The 24,573-nt window shown below is 44.6% G+C and overlaps 1 protein-coding gene across 1 annotated transcript in view; it reads left to right on the top strand.

The window, feature by feature from the left end:
• LOC115107488 (nesprin-2-like) overlaps nucleotides 1–24,573 on the top strand; it is a 217,424-nt gene that overhangs the window by 35,776 nt on the left and 157,075 nt on the right. The window contains exons 19-40 of the mRNA XM_065008488.1: nucleotides 1,816–1,917; nucleotides 2,351–2,509; nucleotides 3,512–3,670; nucleotides 3,982–4,773; nucleotides 5,097–5,231; nucleotides 6,656–6,849; nucleotides 7,341–7,644; nucleotides 8,626–8,747; nucleotides 9,455–9,578; nucleotides 9,990–10,150; nucleotides 10,912–11,062; nucleotides 11,315–12,111; nucleotides 12,213–12,386; nucleotides 14,160–14,310; nucleotides 16,447–16,605; nucleotides 16,922–17,089; nucleotides 17,338–17,439; nucleotides 18,038–18,241; nucleotides 18,550–18,755; nucleotides 19,003–19,110; nucleotides 19,261–19,555; nucleotides 19,728–19,906. Coding sequence (XP_064864560.1) covers nucleotides 1,816–1,917; nucleotides 2,351–2,509; nucleotides 3,512–3,670; nucleotides 3,982–4,773; nucleotides 5,097–5,231; nucleotides 6,656–6,849; nucleotides 7,341–7,644; nucleotides 8,626–8,747; nucleotides 9,455–9,578; nucleotides 9,990–10,150; nucleotides 10,912–11,062; nucleotides 11,315–12,111; nucleotides 12,213–12,386; nucleotides 14,160–14,310; nucleotides 16,447–16,605; nucleotides 16,922–17,089; nucleotides 17,338–17,439; nucleotides 18,038–18,241; nucleotides 18,550–18,755; nucleotides 19,003–19,110; nucleotides 19,261–19,555; nucleotides 19,728–19,906 — 4,946 coding nt within the window. The remainder of the gene's footprint in view (nucleotides 1–1,815; nucleotides 1,918–2,350; nucleotides 2,510–3,511; nucleotides 3,671–3,981; nucleotides 4,774–5,096; nucleotides 5,232–6,655; nucleotides 6,850–7,340; nucleotides 7,645–8,625; nucleotides 8,748–9,454; nucleotides 9,579–9,989; nucleotides 10,151–10,911; nucleotides 11,063–11,314; nucleotides 12,112–12,212; nucleotides 12,387–14,159; nucleotides 14,311–16,446; nucleotides 16,606–16,921; nucleotides 17,090–17,337; nucleotides 17,440–18,037; nucleotides 18,242–18,549; nucleotides 18,756–19,002; nucleotides 19,111–19,260; nucleotides 19,556–19,727; nucleotides 19,907–24,573) is intronic.

Consider the following 24,573-nt stretch of genomic DNA (forward strand, 5'->3'; position numbering starts at 1 on the left):
TTGCAACATCTGCCTATGCCTACACATATTGTCTCAAGAACATTTTAGATTTTTAATGCCCTCAAACACCAAGTTAGGCATACTTCATGTCAAATTACAGCATCATCACTCTCAGTCGTGAATATTAATTCATGGGCATATGCATTTAGATCTTTCATGAGCGGATTAGAGTAGATGGTGGTAAGTAACTATTAGCCTTTCTTGTATTGTCAATCAAAGCATATATCCTGCCTAGTGGTGTGCTCTGTTGGGTCTGGCGCATTATATATATATTTTTACGATTCAGCTTCAGATAACCATCTTAAAATCTCTTTAGAAATGTGGAGGTGTTTTTGGTGTGACATTCACTTTATATGCCTACAAGCAATGCCTTCATATTTGGTTCTGTTATGTAAAATGCAAATGAATCATTATGTGATCTTGCGAGACATTTATTCAGTTTTGATCTAACTTTACTAAACGACCAGCACTGTGAGAAGTGATACTCCTCTATGTGTAATGACGATAATAATAAATGATGACTGGACTATTAGGTGTATGCAACAGATATTGATGAGTGTTATTGTAAGTGATTGGAACGCTCTTCGTGGTGCTGAAAGGACAGCGCCAGGATTGCGTAATGATGTTAAAGAAGTTCAACCAACTTGTGGTGCTGAAGGATAGCTGAAGGATACCTCTGCCATTCAGCCAGTTCAGAAACAAAAATAATTTGCTGTGTAGTCTAATAGGCCTACGAATACATGGTATAGCTATTTGTAGGCTATAGCCTAATGTAAATACACATACTGTTTGCGAGGAGAGCTTTAGTTGAGACTAGGCATTTGATTGTATTGTGTAGCTTAGCTTACTATGCTGTATCATATATACACTTTGATTTGATTAGCGTGAACACATGGTTACAATGTAGGCCTACCCTATTAAAGAACAAAATAAAACAGAACTATCAATTCATATAATTGATTTGCGTAGATTAAACATGCTATCAAATCAATTGACCAAGTACACTCTTAGAAAAAAACAGTGCTATCTAGAACCTAACCCCTTTTTTTTTTAGCTTTAAAGAACCCTTTTGGGTTCCATGTAAAAGCCTTTCCACAGAGGGTTCTAAATGGAACCCAAAATAGTTCTACCTGGAACCAAAAAGGGTTCCACCTGGAACCTAAAAGGGTTTTCTTATGGGGACAACCGAAGCACCCTTTTGGAAGCCTTGTGTGTCTCAACCAATAACCAATATCGGCTAAATATCCCAAGCAGGGCTACAGCAACTTCCAGAGAGGGTCAGGCTCCTTGGGCTTTGAGATGACCACTCTGGTTTGGGTATCCACTGTGCAGTGCAAGAGGGGGTCCGTGGAGTTTTATGAACATCAAGGCAGACACACAGTGAATTTGGATCCTCAATCTCGTTGGTGTGATGTGGCTCAACAGCAGATTTTATTTTCAAAGTTCTGATTGGCCATAGTGGTGAAGCCTTTGACGGGCGTCCGCAGTGCACACACGTAGCCTATAGTTCTTCATCATTCTCTCCACCACCAGAGAAAAGACAGGGATGAAATCACCATTTACCTACCTGTAGGCTGCTATATATATTTATTTGGTTTGTCATTCTGATGTTTTACATGGAATTCTAGAGGTATTTAAATTATAATTTATCAGGACACATTTTCCAGAAATACCAGCTTCATGTATTCTCAAATTGAAAAAAGGTTAGGGGGCGCCACTCCCCTGCTCTCCGGCAGCACTACAACCCTAGTTTACACATGGTGCAAAGCACTGTCTTTCATGCCCTTATTTTCTTTCCTATTTTTGTCCCCGCAGCTTTTGAGTAAGAAGATAATGGAGGTGGATTTGGATTCTCTCAGCCCATCCCCAGACTTCCCTGTGGACAAAGTGGAAAAACTCAGACATACACTCCCGGAGGTAGCCCCAATCCCAGTGCCTTTCTGCTGGCCTTTCAAACACCGAGACAGTGCTGTGGATGTGAACCATTTTAGACTAGCGGTTTTAAGATGTTTTTCTAGTGCGCTGGCAGCTGTTATGACAAGAATGTGACTATAAGAAGATTATACAAGAAACAGCATTATGTTTTGATACAAGTGGATATAATTTGTGAACTAGGCTTAAATTCAAATTGAATTCAGTCAATTCAGGAATCAAACTAATTACAGTCTAATAATTGAAAAAATGGAACCCATTTTCAATTACTTTTCAATAAACTGAAAATGAAAAAACTATTTACATCAAAACAGATTTTAGATTTTAACGTTTTAAATTGACTGACTTCAATTCAGATTGAGACCAAATCTAACCCCAACCCTAATCTGCACGTGTGTGTGTGTGTGTGTATGTGCAGGTTTGGCAGGCGCTGGCCAGAGCGGAAAGGACATGCAGTGATCTACAGAGGGCCACGTCCATGTTAGAGGGCCGTTTGGCCGAGCTGAGTCACTGGGGGACCGAAGCCCTGGAGGTTCACCAGCACCTGGAAGAGAGGAAACCTGGAAGAGAGGCCAAAGTGAGCACCCATAATCTCCTCTCTACTATGATCGTTAGCATACACTACTCGGTGCCGTTACACTTCTTGTTTTTACATGTCGCTGCTTAAGTGGACATGTATCACTATTTACAGTATCAATGTCCTTTTGCTGTCTTCTAGTACTGGCAGATCATGTATTCTAGTACTGGCAGATCATGTATTATAGTACTGGCAGATCATGTACTAGAGTAGTGGCAGATCATGTATTCTAGTACTGGCAGATCATGTATTCTAGTACTGGCAGATCATGTATTCTAGTACTGGCAGATCATGTATTCTAGTACTGGCAGATCATGTATTCTAGTACTGGCAGATCATGTATTCTGGTACTGGCAGATCATGTATTCCAGTAGTGACAGATCATATAGGCTACAGGTATTAACTTTACCCCTACCAGCAAACTAAAAACATTCCTAGGACATTAGCTACCATTCCCATTACGTTCTAATAAGACTTTGATTTAACATTTGTGATGGAACATTTTATGTTTGTGCGTTTCTAATTACACATTTCTGTGTTCATGCAAGTGACTGATTGAACGAATTCTCACTATCAGTATCTGCAATTTGGCAGGACGCCCAGAACCTTGTTTTAGGAACATTATCTCAGTTTCAAAGTCTCAGCTTGGAGAGAAGAAGCCTTGTGAGGTATTGGTCTGTTACATGCACGAACCAGTATTGGTCAGTCACATGCATGAACCAAACGTTGATGATTAATGAATTATGATGAATAATGAATAAGCTAAATCATGCAAATATTACTTGTCTGTGTAAGTATATAAGATGTTCACTATGGTGCATCAAGTTTGTTGGAACCTCTCCAGTTAACTGTTAATAAACAATGATTGATTTAGATTGAGTGTCTCTGCTGGTATTTTCCACAACATGTGTAGAATTTCCACGACACATTACTTCAAAACATTCCAGAAACGTAAAAAGAATGTTTTTGCAACATTTTGTTTGTTTCTCTCATTCCGCACAGGCACTGATCTCTCGTGGCCTGCAGCTTGAGGGCCAAGTGGTGACAGAGGGGCAGGACCTGCAAGTCCTGGTGAAGAAAGCACAGACGAACTCCCCTATTCAGCACCTCAATGCAGCTGCTTTGGAAGACAGAGTCACAGAAGCGGTTGCTCAGGCTCAGGTACTTACAGGAATGGACAATGGATTCACACAGCAGCCATGATTATCTGACATTTCAGGCTAGCTGGGAAGGAAACGGAAGTGCTCCATTTCAGTCTATGGAAAACAGTGTGGGTCGTCATGTTCGACCATTAAACTAGCAGATTATCAATAAATCCAGTTGGTGGCTGTTACATTCCCAAAGACCCAACCCTTACTTTATGAACATGTTAAGACCTGACTGTAGGCAGATATAGAAATTGAGGAGTGCTCTTTGAAGTTTGTATGTCTCAGTTTCAGAGGTGTTTGCTTTGGGTGTCTTTCCTTTTCCAGGAAATGGTGGAGATGCTTAGCTCCCTGGGGTCAAGGCGAGCTCGGGTCCCGGCGGGGGATGAGCCACCACCCAAGGTGGTAGTCCGCTGGTACTCACTGCCAGAGACCCAGAGGGGTTCATTTGCAGCGGCCACAGCCAAGAGCAAGAGTGACGCCAAGCTTGCAACTCAGACACCCCCACATCGGCGGCACACAGAGCCCCATAGCCCACTGCAAGGGGACCGTCTACCCCAGGACATCAGCCAGCAGACAGCCATCATCAAGGCCCTACCACAAAGTCAATCTCACACTCAGGCTCCAACACAGCCTCAGCCGGTGGGCCTTACTCAATCTCAGGTTCTGACTCAAAACAAACCTCAAACGCAGCAAACTCAAACTCCCATTGAACCTCGAGTTCAGCTTCTGGCCCAAGTTGAAACATACGCCAAACCCAGTGAAACTCAACCTTTGAAGCAAAGTCACGAAGAGCAAGAGCAGCAGCCTGTGGGTCAATCTTTGTACCATGTTCCCACAGTGTCCCAAACCCAGTCTGAAACAACTCAAAAACAGACCCACATCCCCAAATTCAAAGTTAAAGGCCAGCTGAGGACCCAGAACCCTCCTCATCAGTGTAGCGACCAAGCCTCTCCACACCCACCGTTCATGGTCCATAGCGAGATCTACTCGAAAGCCAAGGCGATGGCTAGGAGCAGGCTGGAGAAGGCCAAGTTTCGCTTGCAAGAGAACATCCAGGAAGCCATCGTACTCTTCAGTGACCGAGAGATGTCTGACTGGCAAGCCAAGAGAAAAGAGGTATGAAATCAGAGGTTTTTTTCTTGTCAAAGGTTGCCATTTCCATCTCCATTATTATCATGTGTGTAACTTTGTAATATGTCTGAATAAAGTGTATCTTTATTTAATACCTGTCAAATTTGGTGCAATATAGTAAAAGTTTCCTTTGTCAGAAGTTGTCGTTTGTAATCTCAGAGTATGGCAATGGTGCAACACCTCATATTTATGGAATTCAATGTCTGTTTGGAGTGTTGGTCAATAGTCAGTATGTGGTCGTGTTGTTCATGGTCAACATGTCTGAGTGGTGGTCATGATTTTTGTCTGCATGATCTCTCGTCCTCCAGAGGGCGCTGGGTGCTTTGAGGCCCGCCATCCTGGAGGAGTTCCTGGGGGCCGCTGAGGGTTTGGGGGCCCTCTGCTCTGGGGCCCAGCTCCAAGCCGTGAAGCTACTGTCTCTTTCAGTCAGGAGCCAGTGGGAGGTAAGAATGGGAAAAGAAGCTGGTTCAAAGAAGACATCACATTTATATAAAATGTTATATTTTCGTCATTTATAAGATCTTATCCAGAGTAACTTACAGGAAGGGCCACTATAGAAAATGTTTGTTCACTGTTTTCTGCCTTTGATAAATACAAAATTCAAAAGGCACTCGCACATCTGAGCAATCTTATTTGCAGGTGCATGGCAACAATAAAAATTTATTTATTTTTTAAGGAGTGGGGCAGACCCACCCCTTACATATTTTATTGTTTATTGGATAGGACAGGAAGAGGTATAGACAAAAAATAGGAGAGTTGTGGCTGAAAGAGCAATGGGCTGGATTCAAACCCATGCTGGTAGCAGTACATTTATTCTAGAGGCAGCAGCCTAGACAGCTAGACCACCCCAAGCCACAATAAATAACCTTTTAATAAAACATAATGGTTTAGGGTTGGCAGAAAAGTGATGATTGAACTCATACCTAACAGGGCTTTGAGCTCCATTGGGAAATGTATAGGTTATGTGCAGATCAGTGGATACAATTTTTTTGTCAACCTATCACAATCCAATTGCAGGGAGCTGTATGGTGTCCATATTAGGATTGCGCACACCAGCTGTAGTTGTGTCAGTCACTAGGAGTCCTAATATGAACACTGTACCAATGCATTGCATGAGCAGCTTATCATTCTATGCTCATTTAATTTGATTTAATGCCTCGTCTGACTAACAGTGGTTTTGTGTCTTGTGACGCCCAGGCTGTGCATTCAGAGATGACTGCCTTTTTGCCACTCTTGTGGTCTGAGATCAACGGGGTGCGGTCCCTTAACCCCACTGTTATGAGATGTGACATATACACTACTAACACTGAGCGAGATGCCACTGACCCTGAACCTGTGTACAGACAACAGGTACCACGAAATCTTTTGAATCAATATTTCACAGCATTGTTGCACGGTAACATGATAGCATGAAATGAGGCCTAATTTCCATTAGTGGTGGCTGGGGGAATAAATGGAATGATATCAAAATGATATGCTTTCTATGTGTTTGATACCACTCCATTCAAGCCATTATTATGAGCTGTCCTCGACTCACCAGCCACCTGTGATTGCCATGCAATGGAGGCTTTGAAGCAGAAGGGTCGGGAGGAGACGTGTTTTTTTACAGGTTGATCCTGATTGTACATCAGTCTCATTTAGTCTAAAGGGGTTCTCATTCTCCTAACCACTTGACTTCACTGTACTCCAAACGTGGCTCTGGAGCTTGGTCTACATCAGGGATGGGAAACTTTGATGGGGGTGGGGGCCACAAAAAATCTGAACTCATCACGAGGGGCCGCAGTTGCTTGCGGGTCTGTGTACCCACATATGCGTACCCGTGTACCAGTAGGATTCATTCTATTCTATTTTATTTATATTGTTCTAGGCATGTCTACCCTCAGAGGGCAGTGCGACGCTGAGGGGTGCCGAGTGCATGGAGGCCCTCAGGGAGCTCTGTGAGACCCTGGCCCCGGAAAGTTCCCCCATCACAGCTGCAGTCCAGCGAAGGGAGTCAGGGGGAGTGCAAGGGAGCATGCTGCCGCAACTGCAGCACGGTGCCACAGTGCCCCCGCAGGACAGGTGAAACATAGCGCTACAGTTACAAAGTTTCAATGGTGCTCTGCAGCAATAAACTGGCCATTGGGAAGTTTTGGCAAATGCCAGATGGGCTGGTCCATCTTTAGCCCAGTGGTCTATTATAAATTTAGGGTTTTGTGCTAAATGATCATCATTTGGCTAGTAATTGGGGTCTCAAGGGAAAAAAATGGGCCGGTGTACTAGAAATGCCCGGGCCAATTTCTGGTCTGCCCATGGTGATCTATGCAACAATTCTAATTGCAAATAACCCGTAGTGTCTTTAATATCTTAGTAGTAATAAAATGATTACATTCGATTAGATGATTGTTTGATGCTATAAAGTTAAATTATTGATGGGCTAGTTAAACATCAGCCACTTGTTTTGTCTGTAAAACCTCAAAATATTAATTATCTGTATTTGTATTTATATTTCCTGAGGCCAGCCAATTTGATTAGCTAAGTAATTTGTTGTTGTTGTTCTTGTGTCACTTTAGTAGGGGGTGCGAGCCTGAAGATCACACCCTGCTGAGCGAGACTGGCCAGCAGGCTGGCCCACAAAAGCAAAGCCAGGAGCTCCCACAAAAGCAAGCTGGACACCGCTCTCAGGCTCTGGAAGGCCAGAACCAAACCCAACTAAGACAGGACCGCCCACTGCAAGTCCAGGGTCTGCCACTGCAGACCCCGGAACACCCAGTCCAAGATCGCCCATTGCATGTCCAGGGCCGCCTACTGCAAGTCCAAGGGGGTCGTTTAATGCATGTCCAGAAAAGCCACCAACAAGGGCCAAATCACACTCAGGTACTGGAAGTGGTAGGATGGTAGGATGCTAGTCTCGGGTATCCTGAATCTGGTGTTTCACTCTTACTAATGGCTGGGAAAGTATATTCTCAGAGAGTGGGCTTGGGCTCAATGAAGGGTGTGGATAGCTGTGTATATATATATTCTCAGATGGCTCTGGTTAAATCTGAACGGCAATTGACATTTCAAGGACTAGGCCAACTAGCTAGCTAGTTAGTTAGCAGAAAGGAAAACCGACATTATGGCTTCATTCAAAATATTTATGCTGTATAAGAGGATACATTAGTTAGTGGTAAATGAGTTAATAGACCAATAAGAAAGAGTTCCACACCTCTCTGCCTATAATGGCTAGATTTCCCTTCCCCACTCAGACCACTCCCAGATAGTCCTTGCAAAATTCTTGCTTGAGAAATTGCTCTTTGCTAAGAAGTAATATTTGTACTTTTTTTTAAACAATTTTTATTGAAACCAATCACAGTAAGGTACTTAATTGTTACCCAGAAATGATTTGATATTAATATATAAATGGATGCATTGGACCTTTTAAACTGGCCTTTGTGAAGAGCCATGGTGTCGTGGTAACTGGCACGTGTCATCATTTACAACTCCCCACCGGAGACTGGGGTTTAGCCCCTGCATTTACCCTTCCCATTGTTTCTTCTCATCTCAGTTACTTGAATAAAGTGTTAAAACATCTTCAGAAAAACTGCCATTTGCCCTTTTCCTAAGAACCTCATACTAGAGGCCGAGTCTTGGTTGGCTGCTCCAGGCACCTCTTATGACAGCGGCAGCTGTAGGAGTTAATCCCCAGTAATTGGATTAAGCCGTGCTAGAGGGTGTAGGGTGAAGTTGCCTCTAGATACTGATCCTGTGTCAGTACCTAGGGGGAAACTTCATGCCGGAGTGTGCTAGAGCCACTGTTTGACTTTACTGCCTCCCCTGACCCCGCTGTTACAGTGCGCTTGTTTGCCTGTCTCCTAGGTGATTGTCAGGGGCGATAGCGTGGAGACCGAGCAGCAGGCACCTGAACGGACAGTCATCCCGGCCGCCGACACCACCCCCCCACAGGAAGAGGGGTTGTCGACGCAGGAAGTGGTGGAGAGGTAAGGGATCCATCTCTACTGTATGTTGGCTAGTGTAAACATAAGTTTTTAAAAAGACAGTCAAGACGCATGCTGATTAATTCTCTTCCATTAAAGCCTCTTTTCAACTTGTTCAAGGCGAGCTCAAATCGTTGCATTAGCCTACACAGTTTGTAAGACTGGATAGGATGAGCTGAAAAGAACAATGGTTGGATCATGTGTTGATGCTGAGATATGGATAGAGAAACAGATTGGAATGACTGTAAAATGTTTAGTTAAATATACACTTTCATATACAGATATAGAATGCTATAAGAAAGCTGTTAACTGTAGCCAACCAGTAGCCAGGGCCAATCGACCACATTACCAAACCCTTTCAACCAACGCTCCATTTTAAAACTTGTCGCACTTGTTGACATTTATACTTTGATAGTTTTGTTTAATGCAGGAGAAAGTCGCTAATCTGTCTGATGCTTTATTCTCACCTCTGGTTTTCAGGGACAGTATCCCTGGTTGTTTTGAAAGATGCTCATAGATCAAATGTGTTGTTATTAAATGACTGCACTGAATCAATTGAACACATTTTTATATTTGACATATTTTTGCTGGTTGTTTTTAGGTTTTTAATTCCAGTCTTAATTTGTTTGTACTGCGTCAACAAATGTCACTTTTGTTTACATTTATATAAAAAATAATAATAATAACCAAGTTGAACCTTGGCTATTCAGGTACAGAGCTTCCCGTTCAGCCTTCCATTCACAGCTCCAGAGAAACAGACAGAGTCTGGAGAGAGAGTTTCAGCCTGAGCCAGTCACCACCTCTGCCCTGCACAGCCACATCAAGGAGCTACAGGTAAGGTTCAGCCGTATAATGGTTTATTTCACACAAAAATAAATACCTGTGCCACAATGATGCACTTTGGCAGTTTACTATGCAGAAACATTGAATAGCTTTGCAACTTACACAATATTTTTTTTAAATACATGAAATAGACAAAGAACTACTGGAAGGGACAAAGCCCAGGCTCACACCAATTGGACTGGAACACTCATGGGTGGCACGGATCATTTCTATGGTCTCAGCTGCCTCCCTGTCAGATTTGTGTTTAGTAGGACATGCTGTTTGAAAATTAGAATATCTTATTGTGCAAGTTCAGGTAGTACCTCCCCATTTCAGTCCGTTTCAAAATGTGTGTGTGTGTGTACATAAAAAAAAAAAAATGTGTGCGTGTGTTTAAAAAAAAATATGTGTGTGTGTCGACAGGCTCTTAAGCAGGAGACTGAGGTGCTGTGGTTTGAGTTTGAGCTGCAGTCCTCCCAGGTGTCCCAGCAGCAGAGTGCAGAGGGAGGTGGACTGGAGGGGGACAGTGAAGGGGCCAAGCTCCTTCAGCAGTGGAGAGGCCAGCAGATCTGCCTGCAGACCAGGTCCAGTCACACTTTCAAGTTAATTTGATTTATTTGAAAAAGTACATTTGGGGTGTCAGGGAAATTGCAAGATCATGTTATAATGCTTGTATTGCATTATAATGGTTGTTTCATTCGACATATTAGAGTATTCTGTTAACTATTGACGGTTCCAGTTTGGAGTAAGAGGGCCAGACACTGGTCTATACAATGAAAACTGTTGACACAACAGTTGCTGTCTGCTATGTATTATAGATATCTTTCATACAAATCTTAACCTTGTACCATTCTATGCATCTGTTGTTTGTCATGTAGGTTGAAAGGGGTGTATCTTGGCTATAAAAGATCTTTGTACTTTTGTTTTATCACTCTCAACGGTTCATTAGAAATGGTGAATCGTTGAAAGTCATTGCCATTGCAAAGCTCTTATTATTAAAGATTTAGTTTAAGTATAACTCTAACTGGTGTGATAAGTTTGTATCTCCTCATTTGATAGTAAAGTAATTAACCACCACAGGGGAGACGTATGACAGAAGATACTAACGAGACTAGGGAAGTCTCCACATGGGAATTCTCAGCCAAAGCATGGGTGAAAATGTCCACTTCCCTTTTAGATTTTCAAAAGATGCGAACACATGCAGGGACCAATTGTGTCAACATTTTGGGGGGTTCAGAGAACCCATTGTTACCACATCCTTTCCTTTTAAGTACTTGGTTGATATTTCTGCGTTTGTGTGTGCATACATGTGTGTGAAATGAAATGGTTTATGTTTCTCTCTCAGAATGGCTTATCTGGAAACCACCGTGGAGCTGATGGAATCGGCAGACTCTCAGATATCACTGATCTCAGACCAGCTTGGCCGCATCACCAGGCAGCCCATAGCTATCTCAGCCTATGGGATGACTGATCCCTGGACTGTGGCTGACTTTAAGGTATACTGTACACGTCAGTGTTGACTCATCAGTTGACTTGACTCACAACAGTTGATGAGTTGTATGTATTTTGCTCAACACACACACACACACACACACACACACACACACACACACACACACACACACACACACACACACACACACTAAGCTCATGAGCCGTTAATAAGTAATATTCTTCAATAATCAATGGGTAATTTAATCAAGTTCAAAGACTGTGTCTTTAAGTGTCTACTGTTTTCCTGTCCCCAGGAAATGGACCAGCAGCTCCACGCGGAGCTGAAGTGCATGTCAGGGCAGACCTCCGGGGGGGAGGCCCTAGACTCCTCTATGCCCCCATCCCAGTGGCACCGCCTCCACCAGCTCAGACAGACACTAAAGAGGGTGCGCTCTGCCGCCGGGGCCCTTGATTGCTTTCTAGCCCAGATACGAGAGGCCGACGCTGGCATACAGGCTGCGCTGGTTCCCTTGGACCACTGGCAACATGGAGATGGTGCGACCCGGGCCCGAGGCAGGCATTCCGGGCTGCTGTCTATCCGGCAGAGTGTGAGGAAGTACGGAGAAGAAGCCGGGAGCGTGGATGGTCTACTGGAGGCAGCCGGAATGGAGTTGACGATGGAAGGAGCTGCTGTGACTTGTCGTGACACAGTGGCAGCGTTGTCACAGCGATTGGATGAGGCAGACCTCGAGTTGGCCAGAAGCGGAATTGGGAGGGGACAGAAGCAGAAGGAGGAGGAGCTAAGCCTTAAAGGGAGGGGGAAAGGGGCAGGGCCTGACATGCAGAGGAGGGGATTGGAACAAAAGGAGGAGGATGCGTTCCAAAGACAGAGGGGGCAGGAACAGGGGGTAGGGCCTAAGGCCCAAAGAAGGAGGGAAGAGGAGGAATCGTCGGGCCTTAGGAGGAAGGGCCAGGTGGAAGGGAAAGAGGGGGAGGAGAAGAGGAGTTCAGGCCAGAGGAGGATGGCCCTACTGGTGGTCCTGAGGGAGATTCAGAGGGCAGTGGAGCAGCAGGGACTGAAGGAGCCAACACTCCCTGCAGTGCAGCGCAGGTGAGTGACAAACATGCACACAAACACACAAATACACACTTTTTCTGTAGCACTTGTGGATGAGCAAACACGCTCTTTCTCCCTGCCCTCCTATTCCTCAGGATGCGTGCATTGGCAGACCTGGAGGGGCGTCTGGCTGCGCTGCGCTCTGAGCTGCAGAGTCTAGAGGCTGCAGACCGTGGTGCTGCGCAAACGACCTCCAACCCCGAGAGGGGCGGAGCCACACAGGAGCTGGAGACATTGTGGGAGGAGACCCATAGAGCCATTACAGAGAGGTAAGACAGAAAGAAGAGAACAAGACTTGAAATAAAGGAGTGGAGGAGTGAAAAGATAGGAGGGAGGTATCCAACAGAACCATTACTGGGAGGTAAGAGAGGAAGAGGAGAGGTGGAGTGACAGGGTCAATGGGGAGGAGGATACTAACCCAAAATAATAGGGGACACCATAGAGGTGAGGAAGATGCACTCCAAAAAAACAAGGTACAGGAACAGGGGGAAGGGCTTAAGGCCCAATGAAAGAGGGGAGAGGAGCAGACCAACAGAGGCATTACTGAGGTAAGAAGACAGATGAGGGAGAGGAGCAAAAAATAAGAGACAAATGGCGGTAAAGAGGGCGTGAGGTTAAAATGGAGGTAAAGAGGGCATGAGGTTAAAATGGAGGTAAAGAGGGAGTGAGGTTAAAATGGAGGTAAAGAGGGCATGAGGTTAAAATGAAGGTAAAGAGGGAGTGAGGTTAAAATGGAGGTAAAGAGAGAGTGAGGTTAAAATGGAGGTAAAGAGGGAGTGAGGTTAAAATGGAGATAAAGAGGGAGTGAGGTTAAAATGGAGGTAAAGAGGGAGTGAGGTTAAAATGGAGGTAAAGAGGGCGTGAGGTTAAAATGGAGATAAAGAGGGAGTGAGGTTAAAATGGAGATAAAGAGGGAGTGAGGTTAAAATGGAGGTAAAGAGGGCATGAGGTTAAAATGAAGGTAAAGAGGGAGTGAGGTTAAAATGGAGGTAAAGAAAGAGTGAGGTTAAAATGAAGGAAAAGAGGGAGGGAGGTTAAGATGGAGGGAGTGAGGTTAAATTGGAGGAAAAGAGGGAGTAAGGTGAAAATGGAGATAAAGAGGGAGTGAGATTAAAATGGAGGTAAAGAGGGAGTGAGGTGAAAATGGAGATAAAGAGGGAGTGAGATTAAAATGGAGATAAAGAGGGAGTGAGGTTAAAATGGAGATAAAGAGGGAGTGTGGTTAAAATGGAGGTAAAGAGGGCGTGAGGTTAAAATGGAGATAAAGAGGGAGTGTGGTTAAAATGGAGGTAAAGAGGGCGTGAGGTTAAAATGGAGGTAAAGAGGGAGTGGGGTTAAAATGGAGGTAAAGAGGGAGTGAGGTTAAAATGGAGGTAAAGAGGGAGTGAGGTAAAGAGGGAGTGAGGTTAAAATGGAGGTAAAGAGGGCTTGAGGTTAAAATGAAGGTAAAGAGGGAGTGAGGTGAAAATGGAGATAAAGAGGGAGTGAGATTAAAATGGAGGTAAAGAGGGAGTGAGGTGAACATGGAGGTAAAGAGGGAGTGAGATTAAAATGGAGGTAAAGAGGGAGTGAGGTTAAAATGGAGATAAAGAGGGAGTGAGGTTAAAATGGAGGTAAAGAGGGAGTGAGGTTAAAATGGAGGTAGAGGGAGTGAGATTAAAATTGAGGTAGAGGGAGTGAGATTAAAATGGAGAAAAGAGGGAGTGACTTTAAAATGGAGGTAAAGAGGGCGTGAGGTTAAAATGGAGGTAAAGAGGGCGTGAGGTTAAAATGGAGGTAAAGAGGGCGTGAGGTTAAAATGGAGGTAAAGAGGGAGTGGGGTTAAAATGGAGGTAAAGATGGAGTGGGTTTAAAAGGGAGGTAAAGAGTAGACAGACAAGTATTGAAGGGATGGGAAAGGGAACTTTTCAGAAAACTGTATGTGTGAACATGCTGTGTGTTTGACCGAGTGTGTGATTGTGCTGTGTGTGATTGTGTTGTGTGAGACTGTGCTGTGTTTGACTGTGCTGTTTGTGATCAAGCTGTGTGTGTGCATTGCACAGGCTGGATCGTTGTGGAGGTCTAACAGAATTACTGAAGAGGTTCCAAATGGTACACAGTCGTCTAAGCAGCACCTTACAGAGGGCCGAGCGCACCATCAGTGAACAGGCCTCGTACATGGGCAAAGACAACCTACAGAGACTCCTCACTAAGGTAGAGAGCTTCAACTTATAGTAATGACAACAAAAACAATAACTGCAACAAGAACAACAGCCACGAGCACAAGAACTATGCACCAGATAACACAACCACAAGAACTATGCAACAGATAACACAACCACAACAACTATGCAACAGATAACACAACCACAATAACTATGCACCAGATAACACAACCACAAGAACTATGCACCAGATAACACAACCACAAGAACTATGCAACAGATACCACAACCACAAGAACTATGCAACAGATAACACAACCACAAGAACTATGCAACAGATACCACAACCACAAGAACTATGCAACAGATACCACAACCACAAGAACTATGCAACAGATAACACAACCACAAGAACTATGCAACACATACCACAACCACAAGAACTATGCAACAGATACCACAACCACAAGAACTATGCAACAGATAACACAACCACAAGAACTATGCAACAGATACCACAAGAACTATGCAACAGATAACAGAACCACAACAACTATGCAACAGATAACACAACCACAACAACTATGCAACAGATAACACAACCACAACAACTATGCACCAGATAACACAACCACAACAACTATGCACCAGATAACACAACCACAAGAACTATGCACCAGATAACACAAGAACTATGCAACAGATACCACAAGAACTATGCAACAGATACCACAAGAACTATGCAACAGATACCACAACAACTATGCAACAGATACCACAACAACTATGCAACAGATACCACAACATCTATGCAACAGATACCACAAGAACTATGCAACAGATACCACAAGAACTATGCAACAGATACCACAAGAACTATGCAACAGATACCACAAGAACTATGCAACAGATACCACAACAACTATGCAACAGATACCACAACAACTATGCAACAGATACCACAACAACTATGCAACAGATAACACAACCACAAGAACTATGCAACAGATAACACAACCACAAGAACTATGCAACAGATACCACAACCACAACAACTATGCAACAGATAACACAACCACAATAACTATGCAACAGATACCACAACCACAAGAACTATGCAACAGATAACACAACCACAAGAACTATGCAACAGATACCACAACCACAAGAACTATGCAACAGATACCACAACCACAAGAACTATGCAACAGATAACACAACCACAAGAACTATGCAACACATACCACAACCACAAGAACTATGCAACAGATACCACAACCACAAGAACTATGCAACAGATACCACAACCACAAGAACTATGCAACAGATACCACAAGAACTATGCAACAGATAACAGAACCACAACAACTATGCAACAGATAACACAACCACAACAACTATGCAACAGATAACACAACCACAACAACTATGCACCAGATAACACAACCACAACAACTATGCACCAGATAACACAACCACAAGAACTATGCACCAGATAACACAAGAACTATGCAACAGATACCACAAGAACTATGCAACAGATACCACAAGAACTATGCAACAGATACCACAACAACTATGCAACAGATACCACAACAACTATGCAACAGATACCACAACAACTATGCAACAGATACCACAACAACTATGCAACAGATACCACAAGAACTATGCAACAGATACCACAAGAACTATGCAACAGATACCACAAGAACTATGCAACAGATACCACAACAACTATGCAACAGATACCACAACAACTATGCAACAGATACCACAACAACTATGCAACAGATACCACAACAACTATGCAACAGATAACACAACCACAACAACTATGCAACAGATAACACAACCACAAGAACTATGCAACAGATAACACAACCACAAGAACTATGCAACAGATACCACAACCACAACAACTATGCAACAGATACCACAACCATAATTATCTATTTTTTCCCACCACACGATTGCAGCATAAGATCCTAATAACATTTTCTCTCAAATGTGCTTTGTTGTGTATTTATTTTTCATACTTTTCTTTTTCTGTGTGCCTTTGTTTGTATTTATGTGTGTGTGGCTGTCTGTTTGTGTGTGCATTGCATGTGTGTGTGTGTGTGTGTATTTGCGTGTGTGTGTGTATGTGTGCATACGTGCGTACATGTGCGTGTCTATATACCAGGTCCATAGCACCAAGGCAGAGTTGAGTGGTCTCGGGGAGGGAGTGGAGGAGATGCGAGGCATCTGCAAGCAGCTGCAGTCTCAGCTGCGCCAAATCCTTGACTGCCCTGAAACTCCATTTGAGGGCGAGGCTGACACCCTGATGGACCGCTGGCTAGATGTGAGTTCTCACCCCATTGCCAGAGACCAAGTACAAGTCGTTACACTACAGGGGGCCCTATATTTCCTCAGCAGAAAGACACGTTTTCAATTTGCGTCAAATTTCTCACGTGACTTTGGCTCTCCTATTTTGTCATTTTAGGGTAGTGTAATAACAGTATTTACCCAAGTGAACTAGTCCTAACCCTTCGGGTCAAAATGTTTGCTCTGGTCTACCGAACGCAAGCCAAGTCTCGTAGGGTAGGTACTCAGATAAATGTGTGCCCTGAATGGATTATTGCCTAGAACGTCAAACCTAACAGCTGTGATTTTCCCAGGTGACAGAGAGGACGGACTCTCACCTGGACAACCTACGCATGGGGCTGGATCTGTGGGATGGGCTGCTACAGCTGGGCGGAGAGGTGGAGAGCTGGACCAGCCACAAAATGGCCCACTTGGTGCAGTCACACCCCTTCCACAGCGAACAAGAAGTCACAGCCATGCAGGTAACATAACGCCCTCTGGCAACTCAAGTCCTTTCACTTTGAAAGGGGAATTGTGATGGTCTGTCTGTCTGCCTGTGGATTCCAGTTAAAGATTCCAAGAGTACCATGTATTTCCGAATCTCAATTCAGACTTTTTTTCTCTGCCGTTTTGTTTCATTGGGATTTCAACTAATTCCCTGAATATATTGAAATTTAAATGGATTGGGTCCCAACCTTGATCATGGACCCATGTTGTGTTCTTACTGTAGGAGGAGATCCGGGTCCAGGAGGAGAGTGTGGGGCGCTTCCACAGGAGGGCTTCTGAGATCCAGGTCTTGTTGCAGAGCAAGGAGCCCCCACTGGAGCTTCAGGTGAGTGGGCCTGAGAGGTGGGCCTGGTGGGAGTGGGACTTGAGTGGATCTGGAAATATGGAGTGATATTAGTTATATTAAATTCAATTTCTGGATACAAATGCTAAATTCTTTCCTTCAAATTCAATTTCTCTTGGCACTAACTCCATATTGGATAAACAGGTTTGTGTGGGCCAGGGTAGGTCTGGGGGATCCAAAGGACCTGGAAAAGCCTTAATGGGCATTGGTGGGTCTGGGATAGCCTGTGTGAGTGGTATAACCTTTGTGGGTCTTGGTTAACCTCTGTTCTGGGATAACCTGAATGGGCCTGGGGTAGCCTGTATACTCCTAGGACAGCTTGAATGGGCCTGGGATATGCTGTGTGGGTCTGAGATTGCCGTAGTTAGTCTGAATAAGTCTATATGGCACTGGGTTGGCCTGAACAGGTCTTTGCGCTTCTTCTTATGAAGTGCTTTATCACTACTTTAGAGAGGGTCCTCGTTTACAAAGTCGAAAGTAAAACTATCTCAGAGACACAATTTAGAGACGTTTATTTTGTTCAATTTTCAAAATGATGCTCAGCAGTGACCGACTCTTCCACTCCCTCTTCCTCACCCAGGTGATCGAGACCCAGATGAGGAAGAAGATGGAGCAGGTGAAGGAGCTCTTCTCCGACCTCGATGATGTCTACAGGCACCTGGTGGTGGCCAAGGGACAAGTGGCAGCCAAGATGGCCGAGTGTCACTCCTCTCTTCAGGGCATCCAGGACTCACTGGACACGCTCAGTGCTGCCGACGGCCCAAAGCTCCTCACACAGATTCAGGTGAGTGCCAATACTTTCCCATATGGTATCTCTTATGTTTGACCCATATCCCCATTTCAGAGGGTACCCATGTTTTATTTGGTTCATGTGAGGGATGATTAAGAACTATGCTCCTCAGTCATTGATGGATTGACTATAAAGACACAACAATGTATTATAATGATCTGCAGATTTCCTTGAACCTATTATATGTTCTTATTAGTGTCTAAATCTACCCAGTGTTAAAAAAACACTGCTTTCCATAATATTATTCTCCTCCTGCCACTAGTCTTGGTACTCATTGCTCAAACAACTGCTTTCATGTGCAGGAGCTGTCTGCACAGCTTCAGACACAGGAAAAGCAGGCGGAGGGCCTCCTGGAGGAGCTGCACCTCATGACCTCCGTGGCCAGCCCACAGAGCTTGCAGAGCCTAGCTGCGGATGGTGTCCGGCTGCACGAGCTTGTCTGCGCAGCCCGTCAGCACATTAGTGAAATGAGGGTGCAGGCCCAGAGGGATATCAAGGCCTTGCACAGGTACTGGCTGTCACAAGCATACCTATTGATAGTTACAAGTGTATCTATTCAGATATTAGTCCGTCTTGGGTGTATAATGTGTGACATACTATCAGATTCCATGTTCCCCCAAATGTACTCCAAAATCCAGCATCTGTGATTTTTAGAGTGGTTTTGGTTGCACTTTATTTTATGGTACGTAAATAACGTATTAGTTAGGATTTACTTGCAGTAGTGTTTTTCTAACGTGTGTGTGTTTGTGTGGTAGTCTGCAGGAGGAGTTTGCCCGTCTGCAAGAGTGGTTGCAAGCCGCAGTGCTGAAGGTGGACAAAGGGGAGGAGCTTAGCCGCTTGCAGGAGGAAGTGGTCGAACACAGGTCACATAATCTAAAATTGCATTAACTACAATGATGACATTTGCAATAATGATCAAAACAATAATTATGATGATGATGATGATGATCATAAAGGTCATAATGATGGTAGTGTTGGTTTTAACTCATCTGTCTCTCCTCCCCCAAATTTAGTAAGCACACAGAGGCCCTCAGTGGACACATAGCCACCTTGCATGGGAGCACCCTAAAGCATTCCCCCCTACTAAAAGAGAGTGAGCAACTTCTAGAGCGCTGCTGCAGTCTCCACACCCATCTGCTTTCCTCCAAGGAGAACCAGAGCTCTCTGACCAGCCACACCCAGGCCTTCCAGACTCTGGCCCAGGACACCCAAGCCTGGGTTAGAGTCTTGCAACAGCAGGCTGACTCTCTGGCCACTGGAGCCCCATGCATCCACAGCCAGGCTGAGCAAAGACTACAAGCTGCAGAGGCAAGAACATGTCTTTGGGCTTACTCCAAACTCCGCCTGCACATTATTTGGTGGTGGTGCAGATATCCTCTAATAGCGCACAAAAAAAAGGAAATGACCTGAAATGAAAGTCACATATTGTACCTTTAAACATGAAACCTTTGTCTCTTGCTGCCTCTGTTGTGTCTGGCAGACTGTGTTGAGTGCCAAGGCAGAGGGAGAGTCTCGTATGGAGAAGCTGAAGGAAGCAGGCCACAGGCTGGCCCACAGACCGGGCCTGGGAGAGAGTCTGAAACTGGACGTCATGCAGACCGTCAGTTACACAGAGGTGCACTGGGGAGCCGTTCTGCAGTCTGCAGACCAACACCGCAGGTAGGTGACTGAATGAGACTCGAGACACTAATCACTTTTCATGATTTTTTTTATGTTTCTGTCAGAAAGGCATGACCTCTGTGTAATTGGTTGATAGTAGGAGAATATTGATGGAATGGTTGTGAATAGTTCAAGATGTACTCCTCGGTCTCCGTTTCTATCAACAGTGTAAACTGTAAACTTAGAATGGGTCTTGGCAAATGTAACTGCCACTGAGTCATTTAAAGTTGAATTGTACATGCAGTTTTGCTCTCTCTCTCTCTCTCTCTATCGCTCTTTCTTTCTCTATCGCTCTTTCTTTCTCACTCTCACGCTCTCTTAATAAGCAAAAACACACTCCAGATCCATGCCACAAATCGTCATGTTGTATTCCACAATAGCACTGTAAAATGACTACAATATAGAATCAAGTATGATGCTGAATGTGTTTATTGTTCAAGAATAGAAGATAAGACGGGTGGGGTGGGGTGAGGAGGATGCTATGCGTCAGAGTCTTTGTCCTCAGGGGCGGTTGTCCTTTTGACTTTCTCTTCTTCTGTTTTGTCGGTCTCTGACTCTGCTGGGGGATTCAGTGTTGCCCTCATCATCATTCCACTTCTGTTCCTTGTGAGTGAGGGACCCTGTTGGCCCAGGGCGTGGCTAGAACAGCTAATCTTAGCACTATCCTCAAGAGTAGGACTTAGTCTGCCAGGGGTTGGAAGGAAATTTGGCATATAAGAAGGTACAGCCTCACCTGAATATAGAATCATTAGAGTGGGGTTGTTAAGCCGTTGGCTCTTAGAACTCTGGCTACAGCAGTTGTCATCATCTTCACCATAATCACTTTGGTGTCTTGACACAGTGCTACAAGGCTTAGGTGTCTGAGAGTGGGAATAAATTGTACTGGTGCGGCGGGCCACAGTGCTCCTTCTCAGAGACATTTCTATCTTGTCATTGATCTCCTCCTGATGGCTTGATTTTCTGGAACGCTTTCTACCTTGAGCAACCGTAGGCTTGTGGTCATAAGAGGTCTGGGTGGTTGACTTGACAAGCTTGCTGTGAATTTGGACATTTCTGAAAAAAACTTGCTTTGACTTAGTTGTGTTTGCATGTTGAGGACCTGGTGCCTGGTGCCTGGGTGATCTTGCATTCCCAGAGGTGCCAGCCAATGGACTTGCTAGTTGGGGGCTCTGAGTTCTGCCATTACAGCAGAAGCCCTCTTCCTTGTTATCAGAGTCATAATCTGCATCTTCAGCTTCTAACTCTAAAATCTCGGGCAGGTTTCTACTTCCTCCAGATGTGTCAGGTAGGTCTGCCGGGTTGACTGTATATAGACTCCTGTCTCTATCTTCATTCTCATGGTGCTCAATAGCTCTTGGTATAGTGTATGGGTATGGGGTCAATCTCTTCACCCTTTGCATTGGCCCATGACTCTGAATGGAGATATGGGAATCTTCTTCTGCCAGCTCAGGTTGTTCACTTGCCATAAACTCTGGACTCCATGTGGTGCCAAGAAATTCTGCTTCATCAAACTCTTCATCATGCGAAGGGCTGGATGGCGTGAGTCTTAAATCGTTATATGGTTTTACATCACAGAAGAACATAGGTGGTGGAGGAGAGGAAGAAAAGTCAAAAGAAGGGGGTGGGGAGTGGAGGGGTCGCTCTGAGACAGTGTTGTCACTTGTTTTTTGGAGCTCAAGAGAGGACCCAATTCCTTGCATGGGCTCATTGGCTGGATCAATTCCTTGACTTCTGTCAGATGATAATTCATTCCTCTGCAGGGAATCAGGAGTGGGTTTGGTAGAGTGCTCAGCGAACACCTCCAACACTGTAGATGGCCCGGTCTGTAGCAAGGATTCCGTAGATGGTTCTGAATCACACTTTAAACTATGATACATTTCAGTTATTTCCTGTAGCTCAAGACCTATCTCAATCTGTTGTTGGGTTTCAAAAAGCTCAGTATCTTGCTTAGAATCAGACGTCACTTCAAACCCTTTCATGAGCTCAGAAGAACTCCCAGTCTTTTGCCTGAGTGTGGATAGCAGCTTAAACTCTCCCAGAGTTAGTTTTTGTGGCTCGGTGGACACGTCAAGCTTTTCTGGGACGTTAGATGTTTGAGGCTCAATAGGAATCTCAGTCCCATGCCTGAACTCAAGAGATCGCTGAATCCTTTCCTCATGCTCAGTTTCTTGCCTGGGTTTAGGGGACAGTTTGGTGCCTTGGTGGGGCTGAGAAGACACCTCAATCTGCTGTTGGGGCTCAGCAGAGCCCATAAACACTTGGCCGGAGGGAACAATTCCTTGCATGCACTTTTGAGATTGCGCAACCTTTTTTCTTGGTGGCAGAGGCATCTTGAACACGCCTTGAATCTCTTTGGCTGGCTCAAGCCATTGGGGCTCATTGGAAACTTGCCGAGAGTCAGTTGTCAATTCATATCCTTGCTTGTGCTTAGAAGACAGCTCAGTGTTTTGCTTGAGTTCAGGAGGCAGCGTAAACTCTTCCTCAGTCTCTGTGGAGGATTTAGTCATTTGTTGACATTCATTGGACATTTCAAATATTTGGCAGCAGTTAGGAGAACGCTCAATCCAATCATATGGCTCAGGGGAGCTCTCAGTCCCTTGGTTGAGTCTAGTGGACACCTCAGTTTGGTGTTTGGGTTCAATGGACATATTCCATATTTGCCCAGAGTTTGCAAAGGAATCAATTCTTTGCATGGACTCATGAGACAGCTCACTCCCTTGAATGTACCCTGAAAACCTCCTAACCAGTCGTTTTGGTGGCAGGGGAACCTTGAACACCCCATGAGACTCAGTGGTTGATTCAGTCATTTTCATGGGTTCATTGGACACCTCAAATACCTGCAAGGAGTCAGGGGTCAGTTCTACTTCTTGGTTGAGCTCAGGACACTTTTCATTAATTAGCTTTAGTCCAGGAAGTAGCGTAGACTTTTCCTCTGTTGACTGTTTGGTTTGTTGGGATTCGTCTGTCATTGCATTTATTTGCCAGGAATTGGGAGATTGTTCCGTCCATTCTTGAGATTCAATAGAAAGCTTAGTCCCAAAAGATGTCTCAATGCCTTGCTCATGTTCAGATGACTCAATTCCTTGCCTGTATTTTGGGGACAACTCGTTCCCTTGGTGGGGTTTCGAAGAAAATGGGTTGATCGTGTGTGTGGATTCAGAGGACAGTTCAAACCCTTGCATGCATCCATATGACTGCTCAGTCCTCTGCCTGGGTTTGGTATGTCGCTTGAACACTTCTTGAAGGTCTTTGGCTGTCTCAATCTCTTGGTTGAGCTCATTGGACGCTGTAAACACTTGCCAAGAGTCTCTATTCAATTCAGCTTCTTGGCACAACTCATTCTTCAGCATGGATTCAGGAGGTAGCCTGAACACTATTTGAGGATCTGTGGATGATCCAGTTGGTTGCTGGAATTCATTGGACATGTCAAATAATGTCATGAAGTTAGAGGACCACTTGGTACATTCCTGAGGTCCAATTGGGAGTTCAGTCTCTTGTCCTGGCTCGATGCAATGCTCGTGCTCAGGAGATAAGTAAATCCCTTGCCTGTGATCGTGGGTCAACTCAGTCCCTATGTGGGATTTAGAAGAAACCTCAATGTTTTGTTTGGGCCCAGAAAATGCTTCAAACATTTGCACATCATTTGTAGGAAGATCAATACCTTCGATGGGCTCATGAGACAGTTGGATCAGTTGCATGCACCCAGAAGACCACTTAGCCCTTTGTCTTGGTGGCAGAGGTACCTTAAACACTCCCTGTGTCTCCATTGATGGTTTGTTTTGTTGCTTGGAGTCGGTAGAGATCGCAAACCCTTGCCAAGTGTTAGGGTTTAATTCAACCCCTAGCCTCTGCTCAGTACACACCTCATTCCTTTTCATAGGTTCAAAAGGAAGCTTAAACTCTCCTTGTGTGTCTGTGGACAATTCAGTCAGTTGTTGGGGCTGAGATACTTCAGATACTTTAAATATTTGCCAGGAGTTTGGTGACACCTCAGTCCCTTGATTGTACTCAGAAAATGGTTCAATGTCTTGCCATGGACCAAAGGATGATTCCGTCTCTGGCCAGGGCTCAGTAGGAGCCTTTGACAATGTGCCAGGTTCTGGGGAAGGCATAGTTATTTGCTGGAGATCATTCTGCTGTGTTTCAGTAGAAGATATTCTAGGCTCAAGTGGTGGTTCAGCAGCTGGGCTGTGCTCAGGAGATAAGTCAATCATAGGTTCAGATGACATTTCAATTATTTGGTGGGTTTTAAAATAAAACTCAATCTGTTGTTCGGGCTCAGTTGACATGGATTCATGAGGCAGCTCAATGTCTTGAAGGCACTGCTCAACTGTTTGTTTTGGTGGCAGAGGCAACTGGAGCACTTTCTGAGGCTTTTTGCTTTGCTCAGTCCATTGCAGGGGCTCCTCAAACACTTGACAGGAGTCTGAATTAAACTCTACCTCTTGTTTGTGATCAGGAGACTGCTCAATCATTTGTGATGGTTCACAAGCTGACGCAATCTCTTGCCAGAGGTTAGATGGCCCTTTTAGGGTCTCATGCTCCCTGGACAATTCAATTTGTGGTTCTGGCTCAGGGGAAACGTCAAATGTTTGCCCAGAGTTTGGAGACAACTCAATATTTTTCTTAAACTCTGGAACTTTCTCGATCTCTTGACATTTTTCAGA

This window comes from Oncorhynchus nerka, linkage group LG24, assembly GCF_034236695.1.
Source record: "Oncorhynchus nerka isolate Pitt River linkage group LG24, Oner_Uvic_2.0, whole genome shotgun sequence".
NCBI classification, from domain to species: Eukaryota; Metazoa; Chordata; class Actinopteri; order Salmoniformes; family Salmonidae; genus Oncorhynchus; species Oncorhynchus nerka.